Source organism: Hemitrygon akajei, chromosome 6 (assembly GCF_048418815.1).
Source record: "Hemitrygon akajei chromosome 6, sHemAka1.3, whole genome shotgun sequence".
NCBI lineage: Eukaryota > Metazoa > Chordata > Chondrichthyes > Myliobatiformes > Dasyatidae > Hemitrygon > Hemitrygon akajei.
The window spans coordinates 104175421-104195222 of record NC_133129.1 but is presented as its reverse complement, the minus strand read 5'-3'; the positions used below and the strand labels follow the sequence as shown (position 1 = coordinate 104195222).

General features: G+C 43.5%; 1 protein-coding gene across 1 annotated transcript in view; it reads left to right on the top strand.

Annotated features, from left to right (window-relative positions):
- The window catches only part of dnah2 (dynein, axonemal, heavy chain 2), a 497351-nt gene that overhangs the window by 285475 nt on the left and 192074 nt on the right, over positions 1 to 19802 (top strand). The window contains exon 44 of the mRNA XM_073049044.1: positions 18915 to 19051. Within this exon, the coding sequence (XP_072905145.1) occupies positions 18915 to 19051 (137 nt within the window). The remainder of the gene's footprint in view (positions 1 to 18914; positions 19052 to 19802) is intronic.

Below are 19802 nucleotides of genomic sequence, written 5' to 3'. Positions count from 1 at the left end.
GAGTGTATTGATATCCTAGGGCATTTTGAGGTAAGGGAGGAGGTAGTGTTGGGTTTCTTAAAGAGCATTAAGGTGGATAAATCCTCAGCACCTAATGGAATATACCTCAGGTTATATGGGCCCTGAGAGAGGCAAGAGCAGAAACTACTGGGGCCTTGACCAATATCTTCATGTCCTCTTTAGCCACAGGTGTGAGGCTCCGGCGGTCTAGCAAGTAGTTAATGTTGTTCCATTATTCAAGGGAACCAGGGATAATCATGGAAACTATAGACTGGAGAGTCTTGCATCAGTGGTAGGGAAGTTACCAGAGAGAATTCTTAGGATAGGGTTTATGAGCATTTGGAAAATCATGGCCTAATTAGGGAGAGTCAGCATGACTTTGTGTGGAGAAATTCGTGTTGAAATGACAAAGGTGATCGATGAAAGAAGAGCTGTGGCTGTGGTCTACATGGATTTTAGTAAGGTGTTTGGCAAGGTCCCTCATGGGAGACTCATCCAGAAGATTAAGATGTATGGGATCCATGGTGAATTGGCCGTTTTTGGATTCAGAATTGGCTTGCCCATAGAGGAGAAGGGTAGTGGTTGAAGGGACTTAGTCTAGCTGGAGGTCTGTGAATTGTGTTCTGCAGAGACATGTACTAGGACTTCTGCTGTTTGTGGTAAATATATATATATAAAAAACTTGGATGAAAATGTAGATGGGTGTGTTAGTAAGTTTGTAGATGATAGGAAAACTGGTGGTATTGTGGATAGTGTAGAAGAATAGTAAAAAATACAGTGGGATATAGATCATACACCTGTATATCAGCTGCAGAGATGGACACAGAAATGGCAGATGGAGTTTAACCCAGCCAAGTGTGAAACATTGAACCTTGGTATGTGAAATGTAAAGAGACAGTACACAGTTAAATATCAATTAAGGACAAGATCTTGGGGTCCAAGTTCATAGCTTCATGGATGTTGATAGGGTTAGGGTTAAGAAGGCATATGGCATGCTTGCCTTTATTAATCCAGTCACTGAGATCACAAGGCAGGAAGTTATGTTGTTATGTCATCTGAAGTATTGCATACAGTCCTGGTCACCCCATTATAGGAAGGATATTGAGGCTTTGGAGAGGGTGCAGAAGAGGTTTATCAGGATATTGATTTAATTAGAAGGCATATACTATGAAAAGTTGGACAAAATTTGGTTGTTTTCTACAGAGAATCAGAGGCTGTTGAGAGATCTGATAGAGGTTTTTAAGAATATGAGGGGTATGGAGTAGACAGTATCCTTTTCCTCCAGAGTTGAAATGCTAATACTAGAGGCCATGTATTTAAGGTGGGGGGGGGGGGGGGGGATTTCAAATGAGACGTGAGAGGCAAGTTTTTTTACACAGAGAATGGTAGGGGCTGGGAATGCATTTCCTAGGGTGGCAGTAAAAGGAAAAACATTTGAGACTTTTGAGAGACATTTAGAGAATGTAAAGAAAATAGAAAAATATGGACATTTAAGGGGATTAATTTGGTTGGCAGTTTGATTACTAAATTTATTGATTCAGCATAACATTGTAGGCTGAAGGGCCTTTTCCTGTGCTGTACTGTTCTATGCTCTATGTGTCCACACTGGCATTGACAGGCCACCAACCCTGTCCTTTTCCCAATGATGGAAAACCTACCACCCAAGCTGACATTAAATGGTGTTCCTGTCAACATCCTAGAGTCACCACTGACCTGAAAACCAACTGAGTGTGAATGAAAGGAGGGGGTGACGCAGTGGTGCCTCACAGGATTGGTGACCTAGCTTAAGTCCTGAGCTGATGTGAGTCTGTGTGGAGTTTCCCTCTGAAACTTGGCTTTCCTCCCACATGCCAGTGCATGGTTGCTGCTATACGTTGTTCCTAGTGTAAGGGAGTGGTAGAACTGCAGAGAAAGGACTTATGGGGAACAGGAGGTAACACTGGGATTAGTGCAGAAGAGTGCCTACATGAAACATAGAACACTGAACATTGCAGCAACAGTACAGGCCCGTCCGCTCACAATGCCGTGCCAACCTATTCCAGGATCAATCTAGGCCTTCCCTCCCACATAGCCTTCTATTTTTCTATCATCCATGTGCCTATCTACATTAAATATCTCTTAAATGTCCCTAATATATCTGCCTCCGCCACCACCCCTGGCAGCGCATTCAACACATCCACTACTCTGTGTAAAAAAAAAACTTACCTCTCACATCCACCCCTATAATTCCTCCAATCACCTTAAAAATATGCCCTCACATATTAGCCATTTCTGCCCTGGGGAAAAGGGACTGGCTGTCCACTCGACCTCTGCCTCTTATTATCTTGTATGCCTCTGTCACCACTCCCATCGTCCTTCACTCCAAAGAGAAAAGCCCTGGCTTCGTCAGACTATCTTCATAAGACAAGCTCTACAATCCAGGCAGCATCCTGTCAAATCTTCTCTGAGCTCTCTCTAAAGCTTCCACATTGTTCTTATAATGAGGCAACTAAGACTGAACTCACTGCTCAGGATGCATTATGTGAACCACCTACCCACCACGCACCTACAGAGCCATTTAACACCAGGACAAGCTGTCTCCTTCAGCCTCCAGTCTTCAGCGGACGTGGATTTGCAGACATTGAGCCTCCGATTTCCCCACTGGACTTGCTGGAATTCACAGACTCAGAGCTCAGGACTCGACATGGTGGGAATTTCTGATTGCTAGTGCTGTAATATGATTGCACTAACTGCTGTGCCTCCCTACACCAACTTGCTGTGGAGATACCTTCGCTTCTGGCTCTGCCTGTCACCTTACTGAGTCCTCACTCTCTGGCTTCCTGCCCTGTGGAGGCTGTAAAAGGTGCTAAATAACCGCAGTCCTTTCCGTTCAGAAGGTATCTGTGTGTTTTAATTGTCTTCTCCCCACACTAATAAATTAAATCCATCTGTTCTCCCCCCTCCATTTAAAAACAGTACTGTGTATTAAACATTTACTAGCTACTGAATCAAAGTGGCTGTGGGGAGTGAAGGTGAGCGATGATGTGAACATGCAGCATAGGTGCCCAGAGGGCGAACGACATCTAATTTATTGTGCATGCCGATCGCAGAGTCCTTCCTCCCTGAGCCTACTGGTTCCCATGTGTAACATCACTGCAATCTGACAATTTTCCACCCTGCCCCCCCCCCCACCACCACTTCTGTGTCATTGACAATGAACTGTCGAGCATTCCTCACCCCACAAATCTCTCACCTTGCACCGAGACACTTAAGGTTTGAATGGAAACAGGAGATGTCAACACCAGTGCAATTAAAGGCTCAATTTAAAGGTATGGGCTGTGTTTGCCTACAGTGTTAGGGGGAATGACTTGAATAGCCCAGGCTTCATTTCACATCTCTTTGATAATGCCATAAAGCGTTCGCGAGCCACTGGAGAGCATTTTGCTGTGGCATTCAGGTTTGTACACAGCATTAGCAGAGAGACATCACACAACACTGAACAGCACAGCACAGGCCCACCACGTCCAAACTAACTCCCTTCTGCCTGCACACAATCCATATCTTTCTATTTCCTGCACATTCATGGGTAAATTCAGATTTATTTGTCACATGTTTATCAAACATACAGTGAAACCTTGGGATGTGCTGGAGACAGCCAAATATTTAAGTAGCCAGTCTGTCTGAAAGCATCTTAAACACTTCTATTGGACTGTAAGACCATATGAGATAGGAGTAGAATTAGCCCATTCAGCCTATCGAGCCTGTTCTGCCATTTTGTCATGGCTGATCCATTTCCCTCTCAACCATATTCTCCTGCCTTCTCCCAATAACCTTTCACACCCTGACTAATCAAGAACCTATCAATCTCTGTCTTAAATACACACAATGACCTGCAGGGCTCCCACAGCCAGAATTCCACATATTCATCACCATCTGGCAAAAGAAATTCCTTCTCATCTTAATTCTAAAGAGACGTCCACGGATTTTGATGCTGTGCCTTCTGGTCCTAGACTCACCCACTCTAGGAAACATCCTCTCCACATACACATTTTATTCAATATTCATCAATATTCGATTGGTTTCGATGAAAACCCTCCTCATTCTTCTAAATTGCTCTAGTACAGGCACAAAGCCATCAAATGCTCCTCATCTGATAATCCTTCCTTTCCTGGAATCATTCTCCTGAACCTCTTAAGAACCTTTTCCAACATTAGCACATCATTTCTTAGATAAGGGGCTCAAAACTGCTCATTTATTTTATACTCTAGTCCTCTTGAAATAAATGTTATCATTGCATTTGCCTTCCTCATCATAGACTCAACCTGCAAGCTAACCTTCAGGGAGTCCTACATGAGGACTCCTTTGAACCTTTGCACCTCGGATTTTTGAATTTTCTGCCTGTTTCAAAAATAATCTACGTTTTTGTTCTGTCTGCCAAAGTCCATGACCATACACTTTCTGACACTGTTTCACTTCTGCCACTTCTTTGCCCATTTTTCCAATCTGTCCAAGTCCTTCTGCCACCTCTTTACTTCCTCAAGATGATCTGCCCCTCCACCTATCTTCGTGTCATCCGCATACTTGGCCACAAAGTCATTAGTTCCATTGTCCAAATTGTTGACATACAATGTTTAAAAAAGTGGTCCCAATACAGACGATGTGCATTTTCACATCTGTATCCAAGTAACCTGAAACTTCATCCTGAACAATTGACTCCAACATCTTCCCAACTAGTTAGAGATGAACTGGCCTATAATTTCCTTCCTTCAACCAACACACACAAAATGCTGGTGGAACACAGCAGGCCAGGCAGCATCTATAAGGAGAAGCACTGTCGATGTTTTGGGCCGAGACCCTTCATCAGGACAGTGTTGGCAGTGCTTCTCCTTATAGATGCTGCCTGATCTGCTGTGTTCCACCAGCATTTTGTGTGTGTTGTTTGAATTTCCAGCATCTGCAGATTTCCTCGTGTTTGCTCTTTATTTCCTTCCTTCTGTCACTTTCCTTTCTTGAAGAGTGGAGAGACACTTGCAATTTTCCAGTCCTCCAGACCCATGCCAGAATCTAATGATTCTTGAAAGATCATTACAAGTGCCTCTTCAGTCTCTTCAGTTGCCTCTTTCAGAACCCCTAGGATGTAGTCCATCTAATCCAGGTGACTTATCTACCTTCAGACTTCTCAGCTTCCAAAGCACATTCTCCCTAGTAATAGCAATCACATTCACTTCTGCCTCCGGCACACTTAAACCTCTGGCATACGGCTAGTGCCTTCCACAGTGAAGATGGATGCAAAATACTTAATTAGTTCATCTGCCATTTCCTTGTCCACCATTACTATCTCTGCAGTGTCAATTTCTAGCAGTCTGATATGGGACTCTCATCTCTCTTTTATTCTTTATATAATCTGCAAAAAAACTTTTGGTATCTTTTTTTATTATGGGCTAGCTTACTTTTGTAATTCATCATTTCCATCCTTATGGTTTTTTTTAGTTGTCTTCTGTTGGTTTTTAAATGCTTTTCAATCTTCTACCTTCCCAGCAATTTTTGCTATATCATATGCCCACACTTTTACGTTGTCTTTGACTTCCCTTGTCAACCACAGTTATGTCATCCTACCTTCAGAATAGTTCTTCTTTGGGATGTATCCCAAACTTCCAAACTTCTTGCAGAAACTCCAGCCACTGCTGTTCTGCCATCATCCCTGCTAGTGACCCCTTCCAGAGAAGCTAGACTGGACTGCCAACACAGATGCCTTGTGCAGGAAGGCACAGAGTCGACTGTACTTCCTTAGAAGGTTGGCGTCATTCAATGTCTGTAGTGAGATGCTGAAGATGTTCTATAGGTCAGTTGTGGAGAGCGCCCTCTTCTTTGTGGTGGCGTGTTGGGGAGGAAGCATTAAGAAGAGGGACGCCTCACGTCTTAATAAGCTGGTAAGGAAGGCGGGCTCTGTCGTGGGCAAAGTACTGGAGAGTTTAACATCGGTAGCTGAGCGAAGGGCGCTGAGTAGGCTACGGTCAATTATGGTAAACCCTGAACATCCTCTACATAGCAACATCCAGAGACAGAGAAGCAGTTTCAGCGACAGGTTACTATCGATGCAATGCTCCTCAGACAGGATGAAGAGGTCAATAGTCCCCAATGCCATTAGGCTTTACAATTCAACCGCCAGGACTTAAGAACTTTTTAAAAGCTATTATTAATGCTTTTTGAGATAGTGATTTAGATGCATATCATATTTTTTACTGAGTTAAGTATTGTATGTTATTAGTTTTGCTACAACAAGTGTATGGGACATTGGAAAAAAAAAAGTTGAATTTCCCCCATGGGGATGAATAAAGTATCTATCTATCTATCTATCTATCTATCTATCTATCTATCTATCTATCTATCTCAGTCAACTTTGGCCAGCTCCTCTCTCATGCATTTATAATTCCTTTTACTCCACTGTAATACTTATATCTGACTTTAGCTTTTCCCTCGCAAACTGCAGGATGAAATCTTATTATAATCACTGCTTCTAATGGGATTCTTTACCACAAGCTCCTTAATCAAATCTGGTTCATTAGGCAACACCCAATCCAAAATGGCCTTTCCCCTAGTGGGCTCAACCACAAGCTGGTCTACAAACCAACTTGTAGGAATTCTACAGATTCCCTCTCTTGGGATCCAGCACCAATCTGATTTTCCCAATATACCTGAATATTGAAATTCTCCATGATTATCGTAATATTGCCCTTTTGACATGTATTTTTTACTTCCTGTTGTAATTTGTAGCCCACATCCTTGCCGCTGTTTAGAGGCCTGTATATAACTCCCATAGGATCTTTATACACTTGCAGTTTCTTTAACACCCCCACAAAGATTCTGCATCTTCTTAATCTTATGTCACCTCTTCCTAAGGATTTGATTTAATTTTTACCAACAAAGCCACCCCTCCCCTCTGCCAACCTGGCTGTCCTTTCGATATAATGTGCATCCTTGCATGGTAAGCTCCCAACTGTGATCTTCTTTCAGTGATGCCCACATTGTGATACCTGCCAATCTCTAACTGTGCTACAAGATCATCTACCTTATTTGGTATACTGTGTGCATTCAAAAATAATACCATCAGGCTTATTTTTGCCACTGTTTTCAATTTCAATTACACTGCAACTCATCCCACTGACTGCAATTTTGCCCTATCATCTACCTGTCCTTCCTGATACTCTCACCGCACACTGCATCATGTTGGATACCAACTGCCCATCCTCAGCCCTATCACTCTGGTTTTCATTCCCTGGCCAAATTAGTTTAAACTCTCCCCAACAGCTCCAGCAAACCTGCCTGCAAGGATATTGGTCCCCTTCAGGTTCAGGTGTAACCTGTTCCTTTTCTACAGGTTATACCTTTCCCAGAAGAGACTCCAATGATCCAGAAAGCTTAAGGCTTGCCCAAAGCACCAGTTCCTCAGCTATGCATTTGTCTGCCAAATCATCTTATTCTTACCCTCACTGTGTGTGGCCCAAGCAGCAATTAAGAAATTACTACTCTGGAGGTCCTGCTTTTCGGCTTTCTACCTAGCTCCCTAAAATCTCTCTTCAGGACTTCCTCACCTTTCCTACTTATGTCAATGGTGCCAATATGTACCAAGACTTCTGGTTGCTCACCCTTCCCCTTTTGAATACCATGGACCTGATCCAAGACATCCCTGACCCTGGTACCTGGAAGTCAACATACCATCTGGGTATCTCTTCATGTCCACAGAATCTCGTCATTACTCCTCTAACTATGGAATTCTCTATTAATACTGTGGTCCTCTTCTCCCACATTCCCTTCAGAGCCACAGAACTAGATTCACTGTCAGAGACACAGTCACTTCGGCTCCCTCCTAGTGGTTGCCTCCCACCCCCAACAGTATCCAAAGATGGGAATGGCCACATCCCATCAACCAGAATAGGCTGTCTATTCCCTTTCCCTCTCCTAACCATCACCCAGGTACCTGCTTCTCACTATCTCCCAGTAGCTCCTATCTATCACTTCTTCAGTTTCCCCTATGAGCCAAAGGTCATCAAGCTGCAGCTCTATTTGCTTAATACATTTTTTGAGGAGTTGTAGCTTAGTGCACCTGGAGCAGATATGTATATCTGAGAGGCTGGAGGTCATCCAGAATTCCCACATCTGACAAAGAACATAACACAGCCCTGGAGCCATTCTCACTCATGAACTGTGAGGAAGAATGAAGAAGACTAAACTTACCAGGAACTTGCCTCACCCAAGCCTGTTGATTTAAAACCTTCCCACTACAGCACAATGGGCACTCTGCTTGCCCACCATTCCTGATCGTCTGTTCTAGGCACCCACCACGCTGCATAAAAGCGAGTTTCTTGCCTTTATTTAAACTTCCCACGTTTCACCATAAATGCACATCCTCTCATATTGGACATATTTACCCTGGAAAAAATATTTTCTGGAAAATTCACTGAATAATTAAATGTTTACGGATGATCATATAAAAAACAAGCAAGCATAGGAAAGTTAATTTATAAGAAAAAATGGCAATTCTATACTCCAATACAAAACTATCTAACACCCAAGTTGTCTTTGCTGTAGTGCTTCTTCTCCCTCCTATGTGCACTTGAGAGCTGACAGGGGTACAAGGGGTGACAGTAAGGTAGTATTGCTCCAAGGGGTGGATTATGGGAGGGGCTGTACCGAGGGAGTGATGCCACATTAGGGAGAGAGTGCTGAGGGAGAACTGGGTCAGAAAGTGAGCTGCACTCTAACATGGTACCAGAGTATCTGGCTGGAGTGTTGTTCTCAGAATTAGAATCAGGTTTATTAACACTATCATAAATTGTGAAATTTGCTGTTTTGTGGCAGCATACAGTGCAATACATTAAAAAATTACTATGTTACAATAAATAAATACTGCAAAAAGGGGCAGTGTTCATGGGTTGTTCAGAGATCTGATGGCGGAGGGAAGAAGCTGTTCCTGCATCGCTGAGTGTTGGTCTTCAGGCTCCTGTATCTCCCCTTAGAAACATCCTCTGTGTCACTTTGTACATCACCCTGGGCTTCCATAAGACATAGCAGAATTAGGCCATTTGGCCCATTGAGTCTGCTCCACAATTCCTTCAAGGCTGATTTATTATCCCTCTCAATCCCATTCTCCTGCCTTCTCCACGTAACCTTTGATACCCTCACTAATCAATAACCTATCAATCTGCAAGCCTGTAGAATCAGAATCTGGTTTATTATCACAGACATGTTATGAAATTTGTTCATTTGTGGCAGCAGTGCAATGCAATACAATACAGACTGTGTATATATTATTGTAAAAAATTTAAATTAATTAAGTAGTGCACAAAGATAGCAAATAAGCCAGGAAGTGTCTGGTGTGGAAGGTACACCTGGAGACTGATTTTAAGAAAAGGCTACAAGGGGAAAGCATTTCGAAGGCTCAGGCAAGCATGATACTCATTTTAAAATTCTGTGGATGAATGCACAGTCTTTTTAATTTGATTGTTGGACCGGGGAGATCACTCACACCTCCTGTCATTGTATCATCCTAGCCTGATGGAGGTGGGCCTCATAAATCACCTCTGATCCATGGTAGACGGACCACTTGTCTGGTGCACAGACTCTGCTGAGATCAGCACAAGAAAGTTCACAGCAGCTTGACACATGGGTCTGGTAGCTGTTAGCCTTGGCCATCGGTTTGTTGGATAGTGGAAATGGAAGGACAGGAGTAACACGTAAGGCTGTCAGTGACTTAACGCCTGGTCCACTGGCTCAGAGCATACAAAGTGAGTAGAAAGGGAGATAAGACCAAATATGAGGATGTCAAAGGTAAGTTTTTAAGTTTGTAAAAATATTTTGCTTAGGGATGGTGGGTGTGTGGAACATGGTGGTTAATGTCAGGATTCTTTCCAGTGTGGAGTAATAGAGGGAGCCTGTGGTCCATGTCCATAGATCCCTCCAAGTTGTTGCATGTCGATAGTGTTGTTAAGAAGGGGTATGGTATGTTAGGGAACTGAGTTCAAGAGATACAATATAATGTTACAACTCTACAAAACCCTGGTTAGACCATGCTTGGAGTATTGTGTTCGCCTCATTGTGGAAAAGATGTAGGAGCTTTAGAGAGGGTGCAGAGGAGATTTACCAGGATGCTGCTTGGATTAGAGAGCATGTCTTATGAAGATATGTTGAGTGAGCTAAGGCTTTTCTGTTTTGGAGCAAAGGAGAATGAGAGGTAACTTGATAGAGGTCTACAAGAAGATAAGAGGCATTGATAGAGTGGACAGCCAGATATTTCTTCCGAGAGCGGAAACAGTTTAAACAAGGGGTCATAATTTTAAGGTGGATGTCAGAGGTAGGCATTTTACACAAAGTGGTGGGTGCATGGAGCGCCCTGCTGGGGTGGTGGTTGAGGCAGAGACATCAGGTGCATCTAAGAGACGCATAGATAGACACATTGATGACAGTAAAATGGGGGGCAATGTGGAGGGAAGAGTTAGATTGTTCTTGGAGTAGGTTAGAGGGTCCACAAACATTTGGGCTGAAAAGCCTGTACTGTGCTGTATTGCTCTATGTTAAATTTGAACTCTGGGCATTGGACCTAATTTAAGAAGGTTAGCTAGTGGAGGGGGCTAAATGTCAAAGCAACACCAGCTGCAAGCTCAGTGCATCTGCAAGTGCTTCACAGTCCTGTGTTTGTGAAATATGGTATAGACACTGTGGCAAGGTAGGAGTGTGGCATCCGACGTACAGCAAGCTCCCACAACCAGCATTGTGATGATGATCAATACCTGTGCTTTCACCAGCTGAGTGATAAATATCGACTGCAGGGCAATGGCAGATTTTTGTGTACAACAGAGCCAAGGTTTAAAATCACATCTGAATGACAGCCCCACCTACAGTCCAACCCTCCCCCCCCCCCCCCCCCCCCATTGATCCCTCTCTGATACACAGCCCCTCCTCCATGCTCCCTCAAGCTTGCTTTGTGACAGAACAGCCCCTCAGGGCTTCCTCAGATTTAGCCTGGGTTTTGTGCATGATGTGTGGAGTGGGTCTGGGACCTTCTCATGTATGAGGCTCCGCTAACACAGGGTGTGAAATTGATTAAGGGAGAGTTCAATTCCAAAGGATGCAGAGGATTGTGATTTGTTCCAAGTGGATTAGCTGCTTGTTTCAGTGTTGTGTGTCTGGGGCACCTTGTCATTGAACACCCCTATATCTCACACAGATATGCAGAGCAACTCTGAAGTGGTTACTCTCTGATATTTGATAAAATTATCTGTAGCTGGTAAACAATGCATTATTTATTTAATTTCCAATATAAGCTGTCTCACACCATTTCTCATTTACCTTGCCGCTGACTCAGTCGGGTGGCTTCCAGTTTAATTTTGGATCTCCATAGTACTTGGTGACAGCTCAGAATGAGAGAAACCATGCAGCTAGCCCAGAGGATTCCATGAATTAATTTCTCCCTCCACCTGTTTATGTGATTTTAGGGTAATTGATATTGCTCAATAATTTATTTTCATGTTGGCCTCCTATGGTTGTTTTGCTCAGAGTTGGGCCATTGCTGTAGCTGATACAGGTCGACCTGCCATACAGTCGTTATTTAACCTTCCCCAGCAGTTTGGGTGTCTCCAAATGTGTATTTATTTTTTTATCCAACACTATGCTCAGTGTAATTGTTGTTCAATGAATGTTTGATCTCATTTCAAGAGGACTAAAATATAATTCAAGGATATAATGCTGAGTCTTAATAAGGCATTGGTCAGACTACATCTGAAGTATTGCGAGGAGTTTTGAGCCCCTTATCTTAGAAAGAATGTGTTGGCATTGGAGAAGGTCTAGAAGAGGTTCATAAGAATTATCTTGGTAATGGAAGGGTTAACATCTGAGGAGTGTTTGATGGCTCTGGGTCTGTATTCACTGAAGTTTGGAAGAATGAGGGCGACCTCATTGAAAGGCTTAGAGAGAGTGCAGACGTAGAGATTATTTCAATAGTGGGGGAGACTAGGATCAAAGGACACAGCCTCAGAGTAGAAGGACTTCCTTTGAGAACAGAGATGAGGAGGAATTCCTTTAGCCAGGATGTGGTGAACCTGTGAAATTCATTGCCACAGACGGCTGTGGAGGCCAAGTCATTGGGTATATTTAAAGTGAGGTGATTAGTAAGGATGTTAAAGATTATAGGGAGAAAGCAGGATAATGTGGATGAGAGCAAAAATAAACCAGCAAAGATGGAATGGTGGAGCAACTCAATGGGATGAATGGCTGAATTCTGTTCCTATGTCTTATGGTTTCTTTAAGCAGACTGATATGATAATAAGCCAAAAGGGAATATCATAATTATTATAGCTCAGGCCAAGGACATTGTGCCTCTCCTTGCCTGTATCAGCTTTGTGAAAGAATCCTCTAACTGATGCTCCACCCCCGTCACTGAAAATGTTTCACCTTCAAGTATTTAATTGACTCTTTGGCACAAAATCAGTTCCATTTGTAGAGCATATCCATGTAGAGTAAACATATTCCCTTCAAGATCATTGACAATGTGGACCTGCAGGAAGAAAAAAGTGATAGTGTTGGTGTCTGAGGACATGGTTGTGAGAGAGGCTTTAAGGAGCATTTTAAAACACGAGAGGCCAAGGGGGTTGGGAAGGGCTGGAGGAATGCAGGGCCCAAGATATACAGAGCTGTGTGATTAAGTTCAGGGTGATGAAGAGATCAGAGCTCTCAGAAGGATGTAACCCTGAATTCAAATCCAGTTGAGTTTATTGTCACATGCACTAGTACAGTGAGGTACAGGTACAAATGAAAAACTTGCTTGCAGCAGCATCATAGGAATATAGGTTCAGAGAGGGGAAAGAGAACTATGAAAATAATTTTAAAGATACATTCCACAAGCAAAGTTAGACTAGCAGATGTTTCCAGTTGTAGCTTTAAAACCACACAGTGAAAACTTAAAATAAGAAGCAATTTTGTCTCAAATTTTGATGAAACTATAAGGGGAGGTTTGGAAGGTTTAGGAGGCTTTGTTCATTGGGGTTTAGCAGAATGAGGGTTGATCTTATAGAAACAGATGTCATTCTGAAAGGGATTGAGAGGAAAGGTACAGTACAGAAACAGGCCCACTATGTATGCGCTTATCATCAGTTTTAACCAATCCCATCTACCTGCATGCGATCCATGTCAGTCCATTCCCTGTTGGTTCATGTGTCTGTCTAAACGTCTCTTAAACATTTCTGCTTCCAACACTTCCGCTGGTAAAATGTTCGAGGCACCTGTACTCACTGTGAAAAGAACTTTGCCTGATAAATCTCCTCTCACCTTAAACCTATGCAGCACAGTAGTGTAATGCAGCAGTGATCAGGGTGCAATTCCCATCCCGTCTGTAAGGAGTTTGTACATTAGAAACATAGAAAACATACAGCACCATACAGGCCCTTCGGCCCACAAAGCTATGCTATGCTGAACATATTCCTAACTTAGAACTACTTTACTCATAGCCCTCTATTTTTCTAAGCTCCATGTAGCCATCCAGGAGTCTCTTAAAAGACCCTATCGTTTCCGCCTCCACCATCGCCACTGGCAGCCCATTCCACGCACTCACCACTCTCTGAGTAAAAAACTTACCCCTGACATCTCCTCTGTACCTACTTTCAAGCACCTTAAAGCTATGCCCTCTCGTGCTAGCCATTTCAGCCCTGGGAAAAAGCCTCTGATTATCCTCACGATCAATGCCTCTCATTATCTTGTACACCTCTATCAAGTCACCTCACATTCTCCCCATGACTGCGTGGCTTTCCTCTGGGTACTCTTTACAGACAGCAATGCAAATTGAACCCGGATTAATGGCGCTGTAATAGTGTTACACTAACCACTGTGCTTCCCTAATCACTCCGTGGAATTGTTATGGGTCAAGTTCACATTCTTAGTGTAGGAATTATCAGTCAACGTGCTGTTGTTTCGGAGGAGCAAATTCCCCGTCTCTCTTTAAAAGAAATGAATGGTTCCTCAGTGATTTCTCTGCCAGCCTTGGGGCAAGACCCAGGAACAAGAACACAACAGTTTATGAGGACAGGTTAGTACAGCTGCGGCTTTTCTCCTTCAAGTGAAGGCAGGTGAGTGGTGTACAAGGTGTGAGACACATAGATTGAGTGGACAGCCAGAGACTTTTTCATAGAAATGGCTAGTATCGGGGGCATAGTTTTAAGGTGATTGGAGGAAATTATAGAAGGTATGCCAGAGGCAACACACACAAAATGTTGGAGGAACTCAGCAGGCTAGGTGGCATCTGTTGAAAAGAGTACTGTTGACGTTTCAGGCCGAAACCCTTTGGCAGGACTGGAGAAAAACAGTTGAGAAGTAGATTTAAAAGATAGGGGGAGGAGAGAGAGAAACACAAGGTGATGGGTGCAACCTGAAGGGGGAGGGATGAAGTAAAGGGTTGACTGGTGAAGGAGATACAGGGCTTGAGAAGGGGTGAGCCTAATAGAAGAGGGCAGAAGGCCATGGAAGAAAGAAAAGGGGGGAGTAGCACCATGGGTGGCGATGAGCGGGCAAGGAGAAAAGGTGAGAGAGGATACAGGGGATGGGGAATGGTGAAGAAGAGTTGGGGGACATTACTGGAAGTTCGAGAAATCGATGTTCATGCCATCAGGTTGGAAGCTACATAGGTTGACTATAAGGTGTTGTTCCTCCAATCTAAGTATGGCCTCATTATGACAGTGGAGGTGGCCGTGGATAGACATATTGGAAAAGGAATGGGAATTGAAATTGAAATGGGTGGCCACTGGGAGATCCCGTTTTTTCTGGCAGATGGAGTGTAGATGCTCAGCGAAGCAGTTTCCCGATCTACGTCGGGTCTCCCAGGTGCTCAGCAGAGCGGTCTTCCAATCTACCATCTTTCCAGGTGAGGTGACATTTAACCTGACAGACTCACAGGTTTACCTGTGTCGCCTTACCTGGAAGGACTGTTTGGGGCCATGAATAGTAGTGAGGGAGAAAGTATAGGGGCAAGTGTAGGATTAGTTCTGCCTGTTACCCAACATAGATTGCAAGACGTTTCGTTGAGCACCTACACCTCCCAACAGTGAGGATAGGAATGGAATGAGGTGGTGGATAAATGCATGGCTGAAGAATTGGAGCAGGGGGGCAGGGAATCAGATTTCTGGATTATTGGGACCTCTTCTGGGGCAGGTGTGACCTGTACAAAAGGGACGGGTTGCACTTGGATCCAAGGGGAAACAATATATTGTGGCATGTTTGTAAGAGCTGTCGGGAGTGTTTTAAACTAATATGGCAGGGGAATAGGAATCAGTATGTTAGAGCTGAGAATGAGCCAACAGGTTTACAAGTAGATGATGGGTGTAATGTGAATGTAAGGAAGGACAAGTCAATGACTGGGTACAAATGCAGACAGAGCAAAGAGTGTAATTGTACCACTGAGGCAAAATTCATAGGGGCAAAGAATGCAGGACTGAAGGTGGTGTATTTAAATGTGTGTAGCATTTAGAATAAGTTGGATGAACTGGTGGCGCAATTAGAGATTGGTCAGAATGACATTGTAGGCATCACTGAGTCATGGCTGAAAATCGGTCATAGTTGAATTTAACCTCAAAGGATATACCTTGCATCGAAAGGACAGACAGGAAGACCTAGGCGGTGATGTGGCTCCATTGGTAAAAGAAAGAATTACATCTTTAGAAAGAGTTGACATAGGGTCAGAGAATGTTGAATCTTTGTGGGTGCAGTTAACAAACTGCAAAGGTAAATAAAGACCATAATGGGAATCATATAAAGGCCTCCATATCATAGCCAAGATGTGGGGTTGACATTGCAAAGGGAGCTGGAAAAGGCATGTATAAGGGTAATGTTACAATTGTTATGAGCGACTTCAATATGCAAGGAGGTTGGAAAAATCATGTTGGTGTCAGATTGTAAGAGGGAATTTGTTGAATGCCCATGAGATGGCTTTTTAGAGCAGCTTGTACTCAAGCCTACTGGGGGAAAGGCTATCTTAGGTGAAATAACCCAGGTTTTATTAGGGAGCTTAATGTAAAATAACCCTTAGGAGGCAGTGATCATAATATTGAATTCATACTTGAGCGGGAGAAGCATAAGTCATGTGTATCAGTATCACAATGGAATAAAGGGAATTGTAGAGGCAGGAGAGAGGAGCTTGCCCAGGAAGATCAGAGGAGGATACTGGCGGGGTTGTTGGTAAAACAGAGGTTTTCAGTTATATAAAGAATAAAAGGGAGGTGAGAGTTGATATTGGACCACTGGAAAATGCTGCTGGTGAGGTAGTAATAGGGGACAAAGAAATGGCAGATGAACTTAATATGTACTTTGCTTCAATCTTTACTGTGGAAGACATTACTGTGGACCAGATGGACTACACCACAGAGTCCTGAAAGAGGTTACTGAATTGATAATGGATACATTGGTCATGATCTTTCAAGAATCACTCGATTCTGGCACGATCCTGGAGGACTAGAAAATTGCAAATGTCACTCCACTCTTTAAGAAGGGAGAAAAACAAAGGAGAGGAAATTATAAGCCAGTTTGCCTAACCTCAGTGGTTAGGAAAGTGTTGGTAGTCCATTATTAATGATGAGGTTTCAGGGTACTTGATGATAAAATAAGTCAAAGTTTGCATTGTTTCTGTAAAGGGAAATCTTGCCTGACAAAACTGTTGGAGTTCTTCAAAGAAGTAACAAGCAGGGTGGACAAAGGAGAAGCAGTGGATGTCGTTTACTTGGATTTTCAGAAGGCATTTGATAAAGTGCCTCACTTGAGGCTGCTTAAGATAAAATCCTATGATGTTACAGTAAAGATACTGGCATGGATAGGGGAATGGCTGTTAGGCAGGAGGAAGTGAGTGGGAATAATGGGGGCCTTTTCTGGTTGGGTGCCAGTGACCAGTGGTGTTCCTCTGGGGTCAGTATTGAAACCACTACTTTTCAACTTTTTTTTTCCAATGATTTAGATAGTGGAATTGATGGCTTTTTGACAAAGTTTGCAAATGATAGGAAGACAAGTGGAGGGGTAGGTAGTGCTGAGGAAGCTACATGATTGCAGCAGGACTTACACAAGTTGGAAGAATGGGTAAAAAAGTGGCAGCTGGAATGCAGTGTTGGGAAATGTATGATAATGCATTTTGGTAAAAGGAACAATAGTGCAGACTATTATCTACATGGAAAGAAAATTCAATCATCAGAGGTGCAGAGAGACTCATGAGTCCTCATGCAAGACTCCCAGACGGTTGATTCACAGGTTGAGTTTGTGGTTTTAAAAAAAAGCAACTGTAATGTTGGCATTTATTTTGAGGGGAATAGAATATAAAAACAAGGAGATAATGCTGAAGCTTTAGAAGACACTTGTCAGGCTGCAATTAGAGTATGTCAACAGCACTGGGCCCCATATCTCAGAAAGGATATATTATCATTGGAGAGAGTCCAGAGGAGGTTTACGAGGATGATTCCAGGAATGAAATGGTTAACATGTGAGGAGTATATGGCAGCTTTGGCCCTGTACTCACTGGAATTTAGAAGAATGTGTGGGGGATCTCATTGTAACCTATCAAATATTGAAAGGACTCGATAAGGTGGATGTGGAGAGAATGTTTCCTCTGGTGGGGGTATCCAGAGGTAGAGGGCACAGCCTTAAAATTGAGGGGCAACCTTTGAGAACAGAAGTAAGGAGGAATTTTTTTTAGCCAAAGAGTGGTGAATCTGTGGGATGGTCTGCCAAAGACTGTGGTGGAGGCCAAGTCTGCGGGTATATTTAAAGTGGAAGTTGATAGATTCCTGATTGGTCAGGGCATCAAGGGATATTGTGAGAGGGCAGGTGTATGGGCTTGAATGGGATTCGGGATCAGCCATGATGAAATGGCGGAGCAGACTCTGTGGGCCGAATGGCCTAATTCTGCTCCTACCTTATGATCTTATGGATGCAAACTATACACTTTACTGTATATCCTGATGCTTTGATTTACATGTGACAAATAAAGCTAATCTTTCTCTTTATATGCCTTTAGTGTTTGAAAGGAAGTCTCTAGCTATCTAAAGATGCTGGAGAACAGGTTGAAGATACTAGAGACTGGGGTAACTGTCTTGAACAAAGGTTAGCCTAGTTAGGACAGGGATGCAGAAGAATTTCTGTTTATTCCCTTCCTTGACTTGTTTAGTTCCTCTAGCATTTTGTGTATGTTGCTCTAGTTTTGTAGCATCAGCAAGATTCTTCGTGTTTATGGAGTCCCTGGACCTGGTTACAACACTGCAGCCGATGTTTATATGCAGGAAGATGGAAATAGAAAACAAGTGATCTACTATGCCTTCAAGGACGGTTGTGAATAGAACATAGAACAGTACAGCACAGTACAGGCTCTTCGGTCTGCAAAGTTGTGCCAACCTTTTAACCTGCACTTTGTTCAATCTAACCTTATCCTCCCACACAGCCCTCCAATTTTCTATCTTCCATGTATCTAAGAGGAAGCAGTGAATGTATCCACCTCTACCACCACCCCGGCAGCAAGTTCCACACACACACTAGAGAAAACTTGTCTCTGACATCCCCTGTATACTTGCCTCCAATTGCCTTTAAATTATGCCCTCTCTTCAATTGCCCCCTCCAGAGAAATGCACTTGCTCAACAACCAGCAAGTGTGCTCAGGGCTCAGCCTGAGATCTCTGCACAGCACAAGGGTGCAAGGGCCTGTGTGGGAAAATGCAGAGGCAGCAGATCAGTGAGTACCTTCCAGACTGGGGTCAGGGGTCACCCCGCTGCTATGGATTGTGTGATTAAATACAATGTGTAGAGTTGTGAATGGCTGGTTGTGATAGCTGGCCGTCAGACTGATTGATCAAACACAGTGGTCATAGCTGTAGCCCTATCCACTGGAAGCAAATGTTTGAACAAAACTTTTGATTTACTCACAGATGAGAAACCAGATGAGAAATGGATTGTGTTTGATGGGCCAGTGGACACGCTCTGGATTGAGAGCATGAACTCAGTCATGGATGACAACAAAGTGTTGACATTGATCAATGGGGAGCGGATATCGATGCCCGATCAGGTAGGCTCCATCACCAACATCTTTTGAAGAAAATCGAGTGCTTGCATCCTTGTCTCTGGACATCCAGAGGGCGGTGTGTCTGGAGTTCATTTCTGCTTCCTTTCCCTTGAATAGTAAGGTCAAATCTCATTCTGACATACTGAGGATCTATTCACCAAATCCAGTGGTGAAATGTATATGAGTAGTTGTGATTCAGTATGTGTATGAACTATAACCATATAACAATTACAGCACGGAAACAGGCCATCTCGGCCCTTCTAGTCCGTGCCGAACGCTTACTCTCATCTAGTCCCACCGACCTGCACTAAGCCCATAACCCATAATCATATAGACAGAGCCCACTGGAGCATGCAGTGCCCTGGTGCAGTGAAACTGGGGGGAGGGGGTAAACAGAGCAGCATGCTCTCAATGTGGCCTTGCTTTATTATAATAGTTCATTATGTGCCATGTAATATGTGGTAGGCAATCATGGTCTTTCCATGACCATACACGTAGTTGTTTGCCTGTTCTCCATCTCCCTCTGGTGCTTTCCCCCCTCCCCCTTTCTTTCTCCCAAGGCCTCCCGTCCCATGATCCTTTCCCTTCTCCAGCTCTGTATCACTTTCACCAATCACCTTTCCAGCTCTTAGCTTCATCCCACCCCCTCCGGTCTTCTATCATTTCGCATTTCCCCCTCCCCCACTACTTTGCCTAGCCTGCTGTGTTCTACCAGCATTTTGTGTGTGTTGTTCAAATTTGTTACTCTCTTTCC